This window comes from Penaeus monodon, chromosome 3, assembly GCF_015228065.2.
Source record: "Penaeus monodon isolate SGIC_2016 chromosome 3, NSTDA_Pmon_1, whole genome shotgun sequence".
Classification (NCBI taxonomy): Eukaryota; Metazoa; Arthropoda; class Malacostraca; order Decapoda; family Penaeidae; genus Penaeus; species Penaeus monodon.
In genome coordinates, this window is record NC_051388.1 from 54560468 (window position 1) to 54577967 (window position 17500).

Sequence of the window (17500 nt, forward strand, 5' to 3'; positions counted from 1 at the left end):
CGAGGAGATGACCCTGTGCCAGCTCTTCCTCTCCAGTGAAGCTGCGTACAACTGCGTTTCAGAACTGGGAGAGATTGGCCTGGTGCAGTTCAGGGATGTAAGTTTTTTAATTCGGGTTCATCAATTTACGGTTTGTTTTAATGTTATGAGTGTCTAAATATAGATCAGCAACATCTAGTAGATCTTTTTGCCGATTATTTGATGATTTGATTGTATTCTTGTGTGATTTTATTTCTGAAGAAATTAGGAGAGTAATGAATATCATTCTGGGTTTTTCATCAATACTTTACAGCTGGATAAGGTTAATTGTATAAGATTGTATTTATTCTAAGTATGCTTAAGTATCTTTTTAATTATAATTTCAGCTTAATCCAGATGTAAATGCCTTCCAACGCAAGTTTGTGCATGAAGTTCGCCGATGTGATGAGATGGAGCGCAAATTGAGGTATCTGGAGACTGAGATGAAGAAGGACAAAGTTGCCATTCTGGACAATGGCGAAAATCCTGAGGCACCTCAGCCAAGGGAGATGATTGATCTGGAGGTAATGCAGATCTGATCATTTTCTTGATGCCCAAATTTCGTGCGATATTCATCATGGTTGTTGTTGTTTCTCTTTGTACCTTGCTCTGTTCCGGTTGACTCTTGGACTCTCTCCCCAGGCGACATTTGAGAAGCTGGAAAATGAGATGAAGGAAGTCAACTCCAATGCCGAGACGCTCAAGAAGAACTCTTTGGAGCTGACGGAGCTCAAGCATGTCCTCATGACCACCCAGCTCTTCTTTGACGAGGTGGGTGCTGCGAACCCTAATGCCAGAGCCACTTTGTATTTTTTCTTTTAACTTCTCTTCTGGCATTCTCTCACAGTATGCTTATTTGACATGGCAGAGCTTGAATTTCTCTCTTAGCTGATTGATTTATTGTAAAAAAAAAAAAAAAAAAAAGAATTTGCATGAAAGATTCAAAACTGAAGTTCCTGTTCTTGAATACAGCTATTTTTTAAGAGTCTTCGGCTAGTATTTTAACTCAGGACTCAGTGCTTCTATGAGATTGATTTTATAAGACATGATTTCCTGTCAGTTATAGATTGCATTAAATACATTGCTATTCATCTTTCTTTACTAGGACTAAGTTTATATAGCTTCTTGTGTTGTATGTAAATACTGAAGTGCTCGCTTGTATTCTGTTGCGGATGAGGCTATGTGATTTATGCTTGTGTGAATTTCTTGGTACTTTCTGTTGTATGTTGCCTGCAGTTTCCCAAATTGATTGTATGATGGTCAGATAATGCAAGATCTTTCTTGTGCATGATATGCAAAAGTATTTCTAAAAAATTGTACAGTTGAAGCAAAACTTTGCAATGGTATTTGGAAAGAATGCAATGAAGTGAGGTGTTGGATGAGTAAACAGTGATTGGGCAGTATTCAGTGACTTGATGCTATGGATGATTATCTTTTTCTCACATGCATGTTTAAGTAAGGGAATTGTGGATATATGCAAATATTATCTTGTTTTTTATGAAGGCAAATGACCATTTCCTCAAATTTGTTGGGATATATATCAGATAAAAAAAAAAAAAATTGTGAACGTACCTCAGTAGAAAGCTTATTGAAGAAAAAAAATTGACAAATAAGGAAGATATTCTGAGAAAAAATCCTTCATACAGGAAATGGGAAGCATAGAACATAGTAACGTAATAATAAGGTATAACGATAATAAGATCAGATTTTATTTAATCATTTATATATTTATTTATTTTTATTTTAAAAATTAATATGGAATCTTATAACTACAGCTATTAATTGATTTTTTCACAGCCACCAAATGTTAGGTAGTGAGTTGCAAGGTAAGAATTTCAATGGTCATTATGTACTTTGCACCTATATGCTAATTATGTATTTTGCTTTCTTTTTATTCTAAATTTCTTACATTGTGAGTGAAGTATCCCCTTTTTTTTCTAATGCAGAGGTTATCTTGCACTGTTGAAAGGCATTACCAGAATGATGCAAAATTTAATTGATTTAGTGTGTTAATAAATGCAATCTGAAATGTTTAACTTTTTAAAGCTGAAATGTTAGATGTTATTCAGTTCAACCGTTTTTTTTTTTTGGGGGGGGGGGGCATGTACCTCTCTCTGCATGTCTATTGGAGATATTGCAATCTTTGCCTTGCTAAGAATTTCAGCATTTGGGATTCCTGAGATGTTTTGTTATCATTATCATTTCAATAATCATTTTTATTTTATTTTTCTTGCTTGTTTTTGTTACTACAACAGATTAGTGTTCTTGGCAGACCTTCGAATGACTTGATAATAATTATATTTCTTTTAATAGATGATTCATAGAAAAAGTGAATTCGTCATAAATATTGGACGGGTTGTTATAATATCAACACTCTAACACAAGTCTTTTTATTAAATGTTAAAATATTGAATCTGTAAATGTTGAAATGTCAGTGTATAGAGTAAAGTTAACAGAAGATAATTTTATGGACAAAGATAAAATTGAACCCTTGCGGAAACTCAGAGATGTGGGCAAATTTTCTGTCTTATATTGTTACTTTTAATAACCATAGTTGCTTTATTTCTTACTAAGTTTTATTCTGTCCTGATTCTGATTCTGATTCTACGCATGATGGTATCTCTTGAGCTTCTACTAACTATTAATTAGGTGCGGTTCACCTGATCATATTGTCTGTGATGGCAGTTCACTCTCCAAGAAGGTAAAGTTTATGTGGATTCATTTTGTGTGACTTCAGTTCAGTATGCTAGACTTCAAATTTTACTTGTTTTCATAGGAAGAAATGAACAAGAGTGATATTGTTTTACCTGTAGAGTTTGAAAGAATTTTTAACCCAATGCCAACGGGTGATTTCCCGATACGCAAGCCTTCTCTCCTGGGTTGTGGCCTGGGTCCCACTGCTGGGGGCTTGTGTTGTCACCCTAGCATGCATGGTATGACCACACATGCCCCCAGAAAACGGGATTGGTACACCATGGTATGCATACCACCTGGAATGTAGTACGTACATGCCACCTGGCGGCTAAGGGTTAAGAAATGATTTCAACATGTACAGTTGGAGAGCTAACTGATCATATAGACTTGGAAGATGTGATTGCATGTCCCCAGGTAGAAGTGGAGAGTCTCTTTATTTCTTATCAACAGATGGTGAAATGTTTCTTTCAGCATGGCCTTCAAAGGTGTATTTTGAACTCAAAAGATAAGGTGGTTATATTTAGGTGATGATAATCATGATAACTATAATCATAATTTTTAAGAAGTGTTGTTGGTCTTTTTAATTATTTAGGAGTGGTGGCAGTTTTAAGGTGTCTTTTTTTATTATTATTGTACATGCAGCATGTCTTTTAGCAAAAAGATTGTTTCTAATTTACATTCAAGCCTTGGTTGAAGGGAATATTAGTTTTATGTGTATTAATTATATTTGTATGAAGATAGATATTAAGATAAATATTAATTTGTAACATGCATTGGACAGCTGCTTGTAATATTATAGGTAGACCTATTTACATATATATATATGTTGTTTCATAAACAATTTTAACCAATGGTTATTAGAAGGAAATATAACAGGTTATATTTTTTGTTTAAAAGACTTGATTTAACTCCCTTGAGGCAACAGTTAAAGTCCACTGCAGCTAGCCCATTATGCCTCTTCAAAGAGAGAGTGATTATTTTATTGCTTTTAAAAGCTATGTATGTTTAGTCCATAAAGCACATTGTTATTGGTGGTGATGAACCAGTTGAAGTGTTGAAGGTTGACCCTGTCTGCAAGTCATGTACAAATCTGTTTAATTGGAAACTGATATAATGGGCTTGATTAGTGGACTTTCATTTGTATGATCCAGAGGTGATAGATATACAATTACTAATAGTTAACAAGGGTTCTTTAATTTTATATTGCCTATCATAAATTGGTAAATTGAGGGATTAATATCTACAAGCAATTAATAGGTAGGGATGTATATAATCTGATTGTACTAATAACTAATCCATTTTTTGTTTTTTCCTTCGTATGGTTGTGGATGTGTGTGTGTGCATGTGTGGATGTACCTTGGATGTGCATGATTATTTGAATGTGTGTGGATGTCAATGTGAATGAATCTCATGGTATGGATATGATATTTATGGATACATACAAATGTGTTCTAATTTTGATTTGTTGAATTTTCAAATTAAAATATGAACATGAATATTGATTATATTGATTTTGGAATGTCAACAATACATTGATATTTACTAATCTAAACTTGTGTTATTTAATCTTTTGGTCTTCTTATTTTATGATATTTGTTTACAATTACATGTTGACTTTGATGTTATTGTTAATTACAATTTTGGGGGTGTTTTGTGTTGTAATTTTTGCATAATGAATGGTCCTTTTTATAAAATATCTGTACTTTTATAAATTATGCTTGTATGGTATTTAAATGTGTTTAATTATGTTTGTGTCTGTGTGTGGGTATATAATGTGTGCTGTTATGTGGATCTGCTGTAATGTGTGATGTTCGGTGATTTGAATGTGCTGTGATCTGCATATGTGAGGGTGAACATGTACTGTGCCATGATGTGTAATGTGTGTATGTGATGCAATGTGAACATGTGCTGTGCTGTGTTGTGCTGTGTGATGTGGATACATGTTCTGCTGTGTGTGGTGTACCTTGGGCTGATGAACAGCACGAGGTACAGTCTACTATGAACATTGAACAGCGTGACTCGGAGCCCAGCACCAGCATCACCCAGAACCTGCTGCCGGCTGAGGAGGGGAAGGGCCCCGTCCAGCTTGGGTAAGTTGCATGGACGGTGCACGGAGGAAAAGGAATACTGGGTTATGTTAGATGTCTATACTTGAGATAATGTTCTTTTGAATTGTTTGTAGATTAGGCCCTCATGTTCTGTTAGATTTTGATTGATGGTTTTTGTAGGTGATGGCGAATCCTCTGTTTTGACTCTCACTTGCTTCTAGCTTTGTGGCCGGTGTGACCCTGCGAGAACGTATGCCTATGTTTGAGCGCATGCTGTGGAGGGTGTGCAGAGGCAATGTGTTTGTGCGCAGAGCTGACATTCAGCAGCCCCTGGAAGATCCTATTACAGTAAGTGACATTTTCTGAAAAGTTTTGTTACTGAGTAAAAGTCTGTAGATTTAAGACAACATTCCAATTAAGACTCCAATCAGGACATATTCGTGTCCCTCTTACGGAAAGTAAAACACACACTAAAAAAACTGCATATGTCTGGCAGGGAGAGGAGGTGTTCAAGACCGTCTTCATCATCTTCTTCCAAGGCGAACAGCTGAAGACTAAGGTCAAGAAGATCTGCGAGGGGTGCCGTGCCACCATGTACCCTTGCCCCGAGGCCAGCGCTGAAAGGAAAGAGATGGCCCAGGGTGTCAAAGGGCGTCTGGATGACCTGACAACGGTAGGTTTGGTTTGGGGTCGTTGAGGACTAGAGGCCTTGGACAGGTTGATGAGTGGCCTAAGCTAAGCACTGGCTTTGTGATTTGGGCCCAGGTTCTTAGTTCTAGAATCTTATTGGTTTAGAGCAGAATACGGACATAAGTCATAGATTTTTATCTTAATGATTAGTTCCATTATATTGCAGGCATTAACCCTCTGATAGTGCATTAAAACTAACTAGAAACATTTCTTTCAACGGTAGGTTCTGAGTCAGACCACAGACCACAGGCGCCGTGTCTTGGCTGCTGCAGCAAAGCACTTACGCACGTGGTTCATCAAGGTGCGCAAGATCAAGGCCATTTACCATACACTCAACATGCTGAACTTGGATGTGACGAACAAGTGCCTGATTGCCGAGTGCTGGATACCCACCTCTGACCTTGGAGTCATCAATGATGCTCTTCGTAAAGGAACAGTGAGTTAAGCGGTCTTTTCATTTTTTTATGTTTTTGTGTGTGAGTTTTATTCTCCAAATATCAAGAAAAACTCCTGGTGTATAAAAAAAAAGAAAAAAGAATTGCCACATTTTAATCAATATGTATAGCAGTAAAAGGATGGATGAATTAGCTCTATAATGTATATTCTTTCTTTTCCTTATGTAATCTTAGGAGAGGTCTGGCAGCTCGGTACAACCAATTCTGAACCGCATGCAGACTCAGTTGAAGCCACCGACCTTCCATCGTACAAACAAGTTTACTTCAGGTTTCCAGAACTTGATCGATGCCTATGGTGTGGCCACTTACCGTGAGGTGAACCCAGGTAAGAAGTTCTGTTTGATGCATCTTCTAATGTAATTTGTGTTTTTTCCAAGGTTTGTGATATTTTGTGTGTGTGTGTGTGTGTGTGTGTGTGTGTGTGTGTGTGTGTGTGTGTGTGTGTGTGTGTGTGTGTGTGTGTGTGTGTGTGTGTGTGTGTGTGTGTGTGTTTTTAGCTTTTCTTTGTTATTCTCCTATACTCATATTTCTGTGGTATTTTAATGGAGATTTCAATATTTGTTGGAAGCTGATGTTTAAAAATTATGAGGGATAGCTGAGGCACTGAAAGGAAGAAGTGTGATACTAAATAGTGTTTATAAATTTCCTGCATTTTTCCTTGTAGCACTTTACACCACCACTACCTTCCCATTCCTGTTTGCGGTGATGTTTGGTGATGCTGGACACGGCTTGCTGATGTTGGCTTTTGCCGCCTGGATGGTCATAAGGGAGAAGGCTCTGATTGCTGCGAAGATGAGTGGCGAGGTATGAGGCATAAAATCCCGCTAGACTGACTAATCTCTTGCAAAACTTTGATTAGAGAATGCATGGATTACAAAGTTCAGTAGATTAAATGGTTGTTTAACCCTTCTTTGGTGGCTTCAGTAATGTTAGACACAAAATGATTAAGGTGGGTTATGTGATATTACCCTTCCTGATTATCACTTTGTTTTAAAGGTTGCCATAGAAACCATTGGCTGCAGTACAGGGGTGTGTTAGGTACATTTTCCTCAAGGTACACCCACTGGTAAGATATATAATGTAGGAAGTGAAAGCAAATTTTTTTTTTTTTATCTTCTAAGAGTTTTCACTCTGAAGATACTACTTGAAAAAAAGCTCCACATTTGTATAGATTTATATACATAAGCACATTAGTTAAATAACCCTTAAATTCCTCCTCCTAGATCTGGAACATCTTCTTTGGCGGTCGTTACATCATCCTCCTCATGTCCTGCTTCTCCATCTACACTGGCATTATATACAACGACGTCTTCTCCAAGTCCTTCAACATTTTCGGATCATCGTGGCACATCAACCCCAATGCCACCGTTGAGAACCTGGAACACTGGGAGGAGCTCACATTGGACCCGGCCTATCGCGAAGAGTACACTGGCAAGCCCTATCCCTTTGGGTTTGATCCCATGTGGCAGGTGTGTAGAGTTTCTAGGTGGTCGTTTCCCAGATTTGAGGTGTAATTGTTGTTTTGTGGGTCTCTGGGTGATGTTTTTTTGAGTATGTGGATTTACCAAAGGGAGAGATATTTTTGTAATTGTTGAATAAAGTAACATTTCACATTTCAGATTGCTGTGAACAAGATTGCCTTCCAAAACAGCTACAAAATGAAAATTTCAATCATCATTGGTGTGATTCACATGATTTTTGGTGTTGTAGTTTCTCTCTATAACCACACGTAAGTTATTTGTGCTTTAATGTCAAATTATTATGGCAGATTTCAAATACCAACCAAAAGGTCATAATCCTTTATTTATATATGAATCTGATGATGAGGCTGTTAAGTATATGGCCTCCTTTGTTTTGTGCTGTTGCGTTGTATTGTTATTGTTGTTATTATTATTATATTTTACTTACAGGTTCTTCAGGAATTACATCAGCTTGATCTTCGAATTTATACCACAAATGATCTTCCTCGTTGGCATGTTTGGGTGGTTGTGCGTCATGGTGTTCATCAAGTGGATAATGTACGGTGCTGGTCCGGAGTTTAGTGAGGAACGTGGCTCCTTCTGTGCCCCTTCGGTCCTTATTACCTTCATCAACATGGTGTTACTGAAAAAGGAAAAAGTGAGTAGGAAATGCAAGGATTTCTACATCTCTCCATTGCTCCTTCTCACCCTTTCTCTTCCTTTCTCTCCCTCTCCCTGTCCTTCTCCCTTATCCTATGCTTTTCCCTCTCCCTCTCCTTCTTTGAACATATATTATGAACGTATATTAGGGAGCTGTGGTTGGTGATTACTTTTTTAACCCTTTTTTCTCATGTGTCTTTCAGGAAGATCCAACAACTCCATGCAAGGTGTTTATGTTCGAGGGTCAGTACATTTTCCAGCTCATCTTGCTTATCTTGTGTATTATCTGCGTGCCACTTATGCTGTTTCCAAAGCCGCTTATTCTGAAGAGCCTCCACAATAAGAAGAGGATACACCATAACCAGCAAGCTATCGCACAGAATGGAGAGCTTGTGAGTGTTTGTCTTTTTGATTAACATTGTTAAATTTTTGTTGTACATATTTTTTGTTAGCTGTACTTGTTCTATATTATTTCTAACAATGAAATGATATTCAGGGCGGGGAAGCAACCACGAGCGGGCATGGAGAAGAGGAAGAAGAGTTTGAATTCAGCGAGGTGTTTATCGAACAAGCCATCCACACCATAGAGTTTGTTTTAGGCTCCGTGTCGCACACCGCCTCATACCTCCGGTTGTGGGCTCTGTCACTGGCCCACGCCCAGCTATCCGAGGTGTTGTGGAACATGGTCATGAAAATTGGTCTTTCACAGGTAAGTAACCAGGCTAAGGAGACTCCCATTTGAGGTATGTTAGAATCTTTCAAAGGAAGCTTGCTTGACTCTTACATTAGTTGAGAGCGCATGATTTACTACATTCCTGACAAGTGTCAGATTTATGAGAAATGTCATTTAATTTAGTTCTGATAAATTCTAAAATTTGGTCATCCAAAATGGTTATACACTATAATATGAATAGGGGAGAATATGCCTTTTTGAATGTTTTTGTGTATTTTCCACAGTATGTGAGGTAATTAAGTTAGATATTAATTGTTAGAAATAACAAACTTTTCTTTTTCCATTGTCAGAGTTCTTATACGGGTAGCATCATGCTGTATCTAATCTTTGCTGCATGGGCGGCCCTCACCATAAGTATTCTTGTGTTGATGGAAGGCCTGTCAGCTTTCCTCCACACACTCCGTCTTCACTGGTAATATCAAGAAGTCTTTCTCAGTTTTGTCATAGAGCTTATATGGAATCTTGAAGACTTACATGCATAGATAACCTCTTTTTTAGTTTAAAGAGAGGGAATGTGTTGTAATGTGGAATGTGCTAGATTTATATTTCATGAAAGTGAATGACGTCAATTTTTTTCTTTGCCAGGGTGGAATTCCAGTCCAAGTTTTATAAGGGAGAAGGTTATGCCTTTACTCCACTCACCTTTAAGCACATCGTCAGCGGAGATGAAGAGGAGGCATAAATCCATGTGCTTTAAATCAAAAGTATTTTGAAAATGAAAGAAAATATATAAGAGGTTTTATTTATTCAGTTAAATAGTAATGAAATAATTGTTGTTAGTGTTGGGATTCATGTTATATAATGTAGCTTTTCCAGTTATTCAACAGTGAAATAGAAATATGCATTAGCTGTCAGAAATTGAAAAGAACCTTAAATATTTAATTTTATAGCTCAAAATATGCTTTTAAGTAGTCCCTCTAAACAACAACAAATATAGATGATTTTATTTTAATTTATAGAATGAGATCAATAAATCACAGTTGAGATATAAAAAAGAATTAACTAAAAGTTGTGTCACATGGTTGTTTTGTCACCCAGAAGGGATTTTGACCTTCTGCCGTTCACTCTGTAGAGGTTCAACGTCTTTTCTGGTGTGTATTGGGTTCCTGTCTGGGTTATGTGTAGACTAAGTCTCTCTCTGAACATTCAGCAAGCGAAATCAGATGACTAGAGTGTGATCAATCAGGTCTAAGTTGGCTTATTTTATGTAATTGGTATTAAGTTTTGGATTTGTACATGAATAAATTCTTAAATTAGTTTTCTTTTGTTTTTCCACAAAATTCTGGTTAAGTGATTGATAACAAATACTGAAAGGCAGGAATGATATGATAACAGTGAAAATGTTGACTGACGTTGTGCTTGAAGCTTAAATCAATTAGGGGTAATTAATTTTACATGATTTTTCTCAGTAGAATTTGCTCTAATTCTGAGGTTATAAAATGTTGCCTCTCTCAATAATTCCTTGCAGATTAGCAATTATGTTATTAGTAAAAGAAATTCCTCTATCTGCATTTTATTTTTATAAAGAAGAAAAAAAAGACTACTAATTCCCTAACCATGGCATGGCATGTACGTACTTGCCATGCCTGCTTCGAGTTTACTTTGTTTTTACACATAGATGACTCCACTTGTACTAAGTTGCCAGTGAGCCAATTACGAGTACAACTTGTCTCTCCTGTTTACCCTTTTCCTTGATTTTCGAAAATCTTTTATGTCCTCTTACATTGCAATACTAATGTCAATGACAAAATAGTAATTATAATGTCTATAATAAAAACAACACCATTGATTTTGATAGTATTAGTAAAAAAAGTTTCTGCAAATTCAAGGAAAGATTGAATCAGGTAAGGTCACAAGGTCTACTAATTGACTCCTTTGTGGCTAAGCACTAGCAGAACCATCTATGTGCCAAGACATTTCACCCCCCCCCCCCCACTCTCTCTCTCTCTCTCTCTCTCTCTCTCTCTCTCTCTCTCTCTCTCAATGGCATTTTCCCGGCAGCATTGAGTTAAGCCCAGGGTAGGTTAGTGACTGTAGTGAAAGTTAAAACTCTTAAATGTTATGAGAGCTATGAGAAACAAAAGTTTAAAGTCTTAAAATCAGTATGAATGCATACTAAACTGAAGATTATTGCCTTTTGTTTGGTCACTATATTTTGGTTCTTGAGTATATTTACTGGCTGCTCTGGCTTTTTTCATTGTATTGAGAAAATAATTTTCAAAAGATCCTATCTACTTGAATTACCAGAGGGAAAATTAAACTGGCAAGAGATGGATCACATAATATAGATCCTGTGATTTATACCGTTGACAGGGGTGTTAGCAAACCTTTGGAAAAGAATGAGAATGAAAACCATAGACTGGAATATTATCAACTTCCAGAAATTCTACCTGGGCTCTGGCACACTGAACACAAGTACTTATACATATTATGATGTTTTGCTTATGTATAGAATACAATTTTGAGGAACGTCTAACGAGTTCATATGCTGGAAAGCATAGTAGACCTCCATGCAAGAATTTTCATTTATAAACAGCAATTCTCTTCCAAGGGGTGCCTAACTATCCTTATCTACCTAAAGCATTACAGCATCAACGCATAGTTCTTAATCCTCAGTTCTCAAGAATCAATATCTGCATGGCTGTACTTAATCATATGAGTGGTCCTTCCATATAAAATTGACCCTTGAACCATAAATAGAAAAATATAAATACTGCTCTTGCTAGTAATGGATGTTTCCTGGTTGCATAAAATGGAAGAAACTGTACTTATTTTGTAAGAAAATATATTTTGACAATCTAAGGTGTTACTCTATTGTGTATCTGTAATTCCTGGAATATATGAAATGTGTGAAAGGTGTTAAATACATTCTTTTGAGAAGAATATGCCTCAAGGCATTGCGAGAGAGAGAGAGAGAGAGAGAGAGAGAGAGAGAGAGAGAGAGAGAGAGAGAGAGAGAGAGAGAGAGAGAGAGAGAGAGAGAGAGAGAGAGAGAGAGAGAGAGAGATCAACGACATGAAGGATCAAGGCATAAAAGGGGACAAAATAAAGCATTTATTTCAGATCAGGTTTTGTACATTGTTACTCACTATTTTGGTGTGTGAACTGATTAGTGTTCACACTTTCACCCATACACAATACCAAAGAATTTCCATAACAAATCTCCAGATGCAAACAACAAACCTTGGAGTAATCACGTAATCACGCACATGATACACCTAAATATTAGGCAAGGAAAATCAATAACACTCCTCATGAAAGTGATCTTCCACCCCTACAAGCCTGTCATATCGTCTGACAACTCAGAATTCTCAACTAGGGAAGTCTCGCAGTCCTGAGTCTCATGGGAAAGTGCGCTGATGATATTCTGTTGCGACGAGAGGAGCTGGTTCTGCTGGTGAGGGTGGGATGCCTGCGTCTCTCGGTGCTTCTGCTGGCTGAAGCTACCACTAGCTATGCCTGGGATTGAGGAAAAATGAGAGAGGAGTGTAGGAAAAGGAAGATGATTTCAACAATTTTAGGATAAAGTTGATTTTGAAGAAGGAGAAAGAAAGAAAAAGAAAAGAAAAAGTATTTCCTTCCAGTTACTAACTAAAAAGATAAAAAAAAAAGTTGTTTCCAGCTACTTCAGACAAAAGAACACTGGTGGAATTTTTTTATAAAGCTTGTCTTTGGTTATTTTTTAAGTGTGGGTAAATAAATTCCTTGATAAATACTCAATGCAACATTAGGCTTATCCACATTTTTAGTATATTTGCAATGCTCTTCAACCCAATGGAGTTCTCTGGATCTGGTTTACTTCTCACAAAAGCACATCATATAACTTAATACATTCTATAATATAAAAATCCTAATAACCTAATCATAATATCTACGGTACGACACAGATTTCCTCAAAATAATGTAGTTTCACAACATGCTTTAGTAAGAATTAATATCAATACCTAGCTGAGGGGCAGCACCTGTTGACAGCTGTGTCATGAGGGCAATCAGCGTTGCGTTCTGGCTTGTCATAGTCGACAGCAGCTCCTTGATGGTGTTCCCCTGACTCACTACTGTCTGCTGTAAGCTCTATGGAGTAAAAGGATGGTAATTAGTATATATTTATTCATACACATGGTGGGGGAGAGAAATGGAGAAAGAAAGAATGAAGGAAAGAAAGAGAGAAAGAGAGAATGAAAGAAAGAAAGGAGGAAAGAAAATAAGATAGGAAGAAAAGGAAAGAATGTAAGAAAAAGAAAGAAAAAAAGAAAAATGTAGCAAACTTATTTTATTATGCACTAACCTGCATGATGCTTTCCTGTTGTTCAGCATGCATCTTCAGTGTCTCTCTGATGTCTGCTAGGGAATTAGAACAAGATTCTAGCATCTGGAAAGTCTGGACTTCCATCTGCGTAGGGTCAAGGCTCTCGCTCCCAGATGACTTGCTTGACATTCGGAGGCCAGAGATTTCCCCTTTGACTGCGGAGCTCGTTGAGTCGGAGCCCATGTCATCTTCCTCCACTGCGCCCCACCACCTGTCCCTCGCTCGCTGGGCTGCGCGGCGACTCCTACCACGACAGCAAAGAAAATAGTAAAGAACCAGACTTGGTCAAAATGTCTAGCATCAAAATAATGAACAAATGGAAGCAGATAAAGGCGACTCTTAAAATATACCCTACGCAGTGAATATGCCATCTTAGACCCTCAAAGGATTTCCATATCATACCAAAGAGATGATCTGCCATTCAGACTCATACTACCAATAAACATCAAATATCTAAGAAATACTCTAAGGTAGGTCTTACCTTCCTCTCTTTCTTGGAGGCTCCCCATCCGCTGCCTCCGTCTTGCACTGGTCCCCTGTAGGAGTTGATGGCTGGGCTGACACCATCACCGATTCCACAGTCGTCACCCCAAGAGGGTCTCTGGCAGCCACAACAGGGGTGGTTAAGGGGCTTTGCAGACTCTCCTGTGCTGCTTCAATGTCGCTGTGGTCAACAGACGCCGGCGGAACTTTCTCGATCTTCTCTTTCCTCATAAGAGGAACAATTTGGTCTAGTATTTGGAAGTATGGCCAGTCTGCATTGGCTGTGGAGTAGCCTCCCTTAATGTCCTGCAAAAGGTGTTCGTGAAGTGTGAATTTCATGTCTGTGATCCTTATAACAATGCAAAAATTATTACAAAATTAAAAGTAAAAAAAAAATTTACTACAAAATTATTTTTTTTTTTCAAAACCTGGGGCCATGGATGGTTTCAGGGGGTCTGTGAGGATCAGATAAAAATTAACATCTAAATTATTATTATTATTTTTTAAAATGAATGAATGAATAAATGAATTTATTTATTTATTATGCACTTTGGAGTCTAATAAAACTTTGTATATCTCATATGAGACAATCAAATCTCAATAAACAAAGTAACACAGCATGCAAATTTCTGCTTTAGTCAACATCTTCAGGGAAGGAGTCCATATCCTTCATCAGGTTCTTAACGGGGCCCATGACTCAAAAAAAAATTAAGAAACGCTGACCTAAAATACAGCGGATATAAAACACAGGATATACATACTTACCATATATTTCTGAAGTAAATTGGACCATTTTTTCCTGGCCTGGGTTGGTGTTATGATATTTGTTAGCCCAAGTTCCTCAACAATACGACTGGAAGAAGAAAACAAGAAGAAGAAGAAAAAAAATAGAATGACTGATAAATATAATTAATTCAATATTCTCATTTTTTATATATTTTTTTTTTTTTGGGGGGGGAGAATTCCATTATTCTTTTCTTATTTATTCATTTATTTATTTATTTCATTTTGAGAATTCCAAACATAAATTAACTTGAGGCTCTGACCTATAGGCCTTTTCGCACTGATGTTTTCGGCCATTAAAAAGGTGCCGAAGTTTGTATCGCAGCTGGATAAATTCACGTGTTGATTCATCTGACCCTGAAAATTTTTTTGAAATGGAATATTTACAAGCTATCAATTATATTTACAGATAAACACATAAATAAATATACATACAACCATGCAGACACACAGACAGACAGACAGACAGACAGACAGACATACAGACAGACAGACAAACACACACATACACACACACACAAAGAAATAGCTAGAGCTAGAGCTAGAGTTAGATAGATAGATAGATATATAGATAGAGAGGAGAAAGGAGAGAGGAGAGGGGGAGAAGAGGAGAGAAGGAGAGAAGAAGAGAAAGAGAGGAAGAGAAAGAGAGGAAGAGAGAGAGAAATAGAGGAAGAGAGAGAGAGAGAAAAGAGAGAAGAGAGAGATAAAGAGAGAGAGAGAGAGAAAGAGAGAGAGAGAGAGAGAGAGAGAGAGAAGAGAGAGGAAGAGAGAGAGGAGAGAGAGAGGAGAGAGAGGAGAAGAGGAGAGAGAGAGAGAGAGAGAAAGGAGAGAGAGAGAAAGAAAGAGAGAGAGGAGAGAAGAAAGAGAGAGAGAGAAAGAGAGAGAGAGAGAAAGAGAGAGAGAGAGTTTTATCTCTTTAAGTACAGAGAGAGTGATATATATATATATATATATATATATATATATATATATATATATATATATATATATATATATAGAGAGAGAGAGAGAGAGAGAGAGAGAGAGAGAGAGAGACAGAGAAAGAGAGAGAGAAAGAGAGGGAAAGAAAGAGAGAGAAAGAAAGAGAGAGAGAGAAAAAAGAGAGAGAAAGAAAGAGAGAGAGAAAGAAAGAGAGAGAGACAGAGAAAGACAAAGAGCAAAAAAGACAAAGAGAGAGAAAGAGAGAAAGAGAAAGAAAGAGAGAGAGAGAGAGAGCGTTTCATCTCTTTAAGCACATATATCCATTCCTTACTAAACTCCATCATGAAAGAAAGACTACGGAACAAAAAATAATTATATATCTATATGAGCTAAAAACAAAAACAAAAAACAACAACAACTTGTCAGGCCTAAACCAAATTACTAAATCTTACATATCATTAGAGAACAATCAAGTTTAATATAAGATAAAACTTGTATTCATGGGTCTTTATTGGCTTTCAAATTTTATGACAATGATGACAATTATCAATAATAATTATGATGATGGTGATAACGATGATGATGGTAATGATGTTGATGATATATAATTATGATGGTGGTGGTGGAGGTGGAGGTGGAGGTGGAGGTGGAGATGGAGATGGAGATGGAGATGGAGATGGAGATGGAGATGGAGATGGAGATGGAGATGGAGATGGAGATGGAGATGGAGATGGAGATGGAGATGAAGATGGAGATGGAGATGATGATGACTACAATGATGATAAATTATTCTACAACAGCACCCTTTAAGCAATGTTATCAGGACATAAGCGATAGAGGCTGCTGGGCATTGCGGAAGTAAAGCGCACTGACGTTGAGAAGCGACTGTGAGTTTACTTTTCCTTTGCCTTTTATACCTATTAGTGTGGTTTTATATGTCGTGTTACCATTTATAAAAATCTTTCTCCATGTGAGTATTTATTAATATATATAGCTTTCTATCTATCAGTAACCATATGATAATGATAATGGTGATGACAAACTTTCACACTGTATGAGGTTGATTCAGAATCTATGACAGTGACTATACCATAATGATATCAAGTAACAAAAAACATATTTTTAAAATCGTGCAAATAACACAGCTTTACGGACAGCCATCTATTTTTGTATTATCCTAAACCACAGGTTCGTAACCAGTAGGCAGTGGAATAATATGACTTTGTTTGTCGAACCTTTGAGTTTTTCTTATAACGTTCTTGTTCTATAGTTATTAGCACCATGCCTATTCGTAACTAATAATATGTCTCTAGTAATAACTGAACTGGAAAATTAACTAACGGAGGATGATTGGAAATTACTAAATCTTGGTCGAGGGCTAGAAGTAGAAAAAAAAAAAATTAAAAGGTTTAAAAATTGGTGACCTTAGTCTATGTGGTCAATGTCATGTATTCTGTGTTCATTTAAATTTTCTCTTTGCGTTTTTTGAATACCGTAGGATAATAAAAATGTTACTAAATATGCTTCGTTCTTGCCACTGAAATATAAAAATTTGTCTCGGATAATTTCGTGATTTGCAACGACGTCCAAGATACAATTTGCAAAATGTTCTTATCGAGCCCATACTTTACTAATGATTTTTTTTATCACGACTGAAATACAATTCCATATGAACGACGCAAAATGAAATAATTTATCATACACTATATCTGGAGCCTTTTAACTGTTCTGTCTTTGCTCAGTTTAAAAACCAAAATTATTTTTCTTTTTTTATATGTGGAGAAAATCCAAATGTCTAAGATATGTCAATGAGCAAAAGTGTTACATCCATGAATATTTAGTTAAGAATCCTTGTAATTAAACACTTAGGCTCATCTACAGAGGTCTGTAATTCATAATCAAATCAAAATACAGAAATCCTCAATAATAACAAGACTGACAATTACCAAAACTAGAGGGGGAAAAAAACTGACAGAGAAGAAACAAAAATACCAAAAAAAAAAAAAAAAAAAAAAAGAGAGAGAGAGAGAGAGAGAGAAAGAGAGAGAGAGAGAAAAGAAACCACATCTTCACAACCTCCTTATTTACGCATCAGTTGTACTCACGAATCACGCACTTCATTCATGCCCGTTTCATTCACGCCGCGTTCATTCATGGCTCGAAATCGGACGGGGAAAATCGGCCCTTAGACATCTACGCCGCATGCGAAGACGCCGGACCCCCCCTAAGACATCTCCGCCGGATTC

General features: G+C 37.0%; 2 protein-coding genes across 6 annotated transcripts in view; one reads left to right on the forward strand and one right to left on the reverse strand.

Annotated features, from left to right (window-relative positions):
* LOC119597279 (V-type proton ATPase 116 kDa subunit a1-like) overlaps positions 1 to 10015 on the forward strand; it is an 11808-nt gene extending 1793 nt beyond the window's left edge. The window contains exons 2-17 of one of the 2 annotated variants that reach the window (XM_037946818.1): positions 1 to 97; positions 366 to 542; positions 661 to 789; positions 4693 to 4802; positions 4982 to 5108; positions 5257 to 5433; positions 5674 to 5886; positions 6080 to 6230; positions 6570 to 6709; positions 7129 to 7374; positions 7525 to 7634; positions 7816 to 8023; positions 8229 to 8417; positions 8522 to 8734; positions 9049 to 9170; positions 9344 to 9957. The exon at positions 1 to 97 is cut by the window's left edge and continues 42 nt beyond it. In XM_037946818.1, coding sequence (XP_037802746.1) covers positions 1 to 97; positions 366 to 542; positions 661 to 789; positions 4693 to 4802; positions 4982 to 5108; positions 5257 to 5433; positions 5674 to 5886; positions 6080 to 6230; positions 6570 to 6709; positions 7129 to 7374; positions 7525 to 7634; positions 7816 to 8023; positions 8229 to 8417; positions 8522 to 8734; positions 9049 to 9170; positions 9344 to 9440 — 2506 coding nt within the window. In that variant the 3' untranslated portion in view covers positions 9441 to 9957. Of the gene's footprint in view, positions 98 to 365; positions 543 to 660; positions 790 to 4692; positions 4803 to 4981; positions 5109 to 5256; positions 5434 to 5673; positions 5887 to 6079; positions 6231 to 6569; positions 6710 to 7128; positions 7375 to 7524; positions 7635 to 7815; positions 8024 to 8228; positions 8418 to 8521; positions 8735 to 9048; positions 9171 to 9343 lie in introns of both variants that reach the window. The other variant, XM_037946825.1, reaches the window with a different exon arrangement.
* A 1783-nt stretch (positions 10016 to 11798) lies between these two features.
* The window catches only part of LOC119597293, a 5921-nt gene continuing 219 nt past the window's right edge, over positions 11799 to 17500 (reverse strand). The window contains exons 1-7 of one of the 4 annotated variants that reach the window (XM_037946845.1): positions 17360 to 17493; positions 14594 to 14687; positions 14313 to 14400; positions 13546 to 13853; positions 13044 to 13308; positions 12703 to 12829; positions 11799 to 12217 (exon numbers count right to left, since the gene is read on the reverse strand). In XM_037946845.1, the coding sequence (XP_037802773.1) occupies positions 12033 to 12217; positions 12703 to 12829; positions 13044 to 13308; positions 13546 to 13853; positions 14313 to 14400; positions 14594 to 14687; positions 17360 to 17375 (1083 nt within the window). In that variant the 5' untranslated portion in view covers positions 17376 to 17493 and the 3' untranslated portion in view covers positions 11799 to 12032. The other 3 variants (XM_037946852.1, XM_037946858.1, XM_037946839.1) reach the window with 3 other exon arrangements.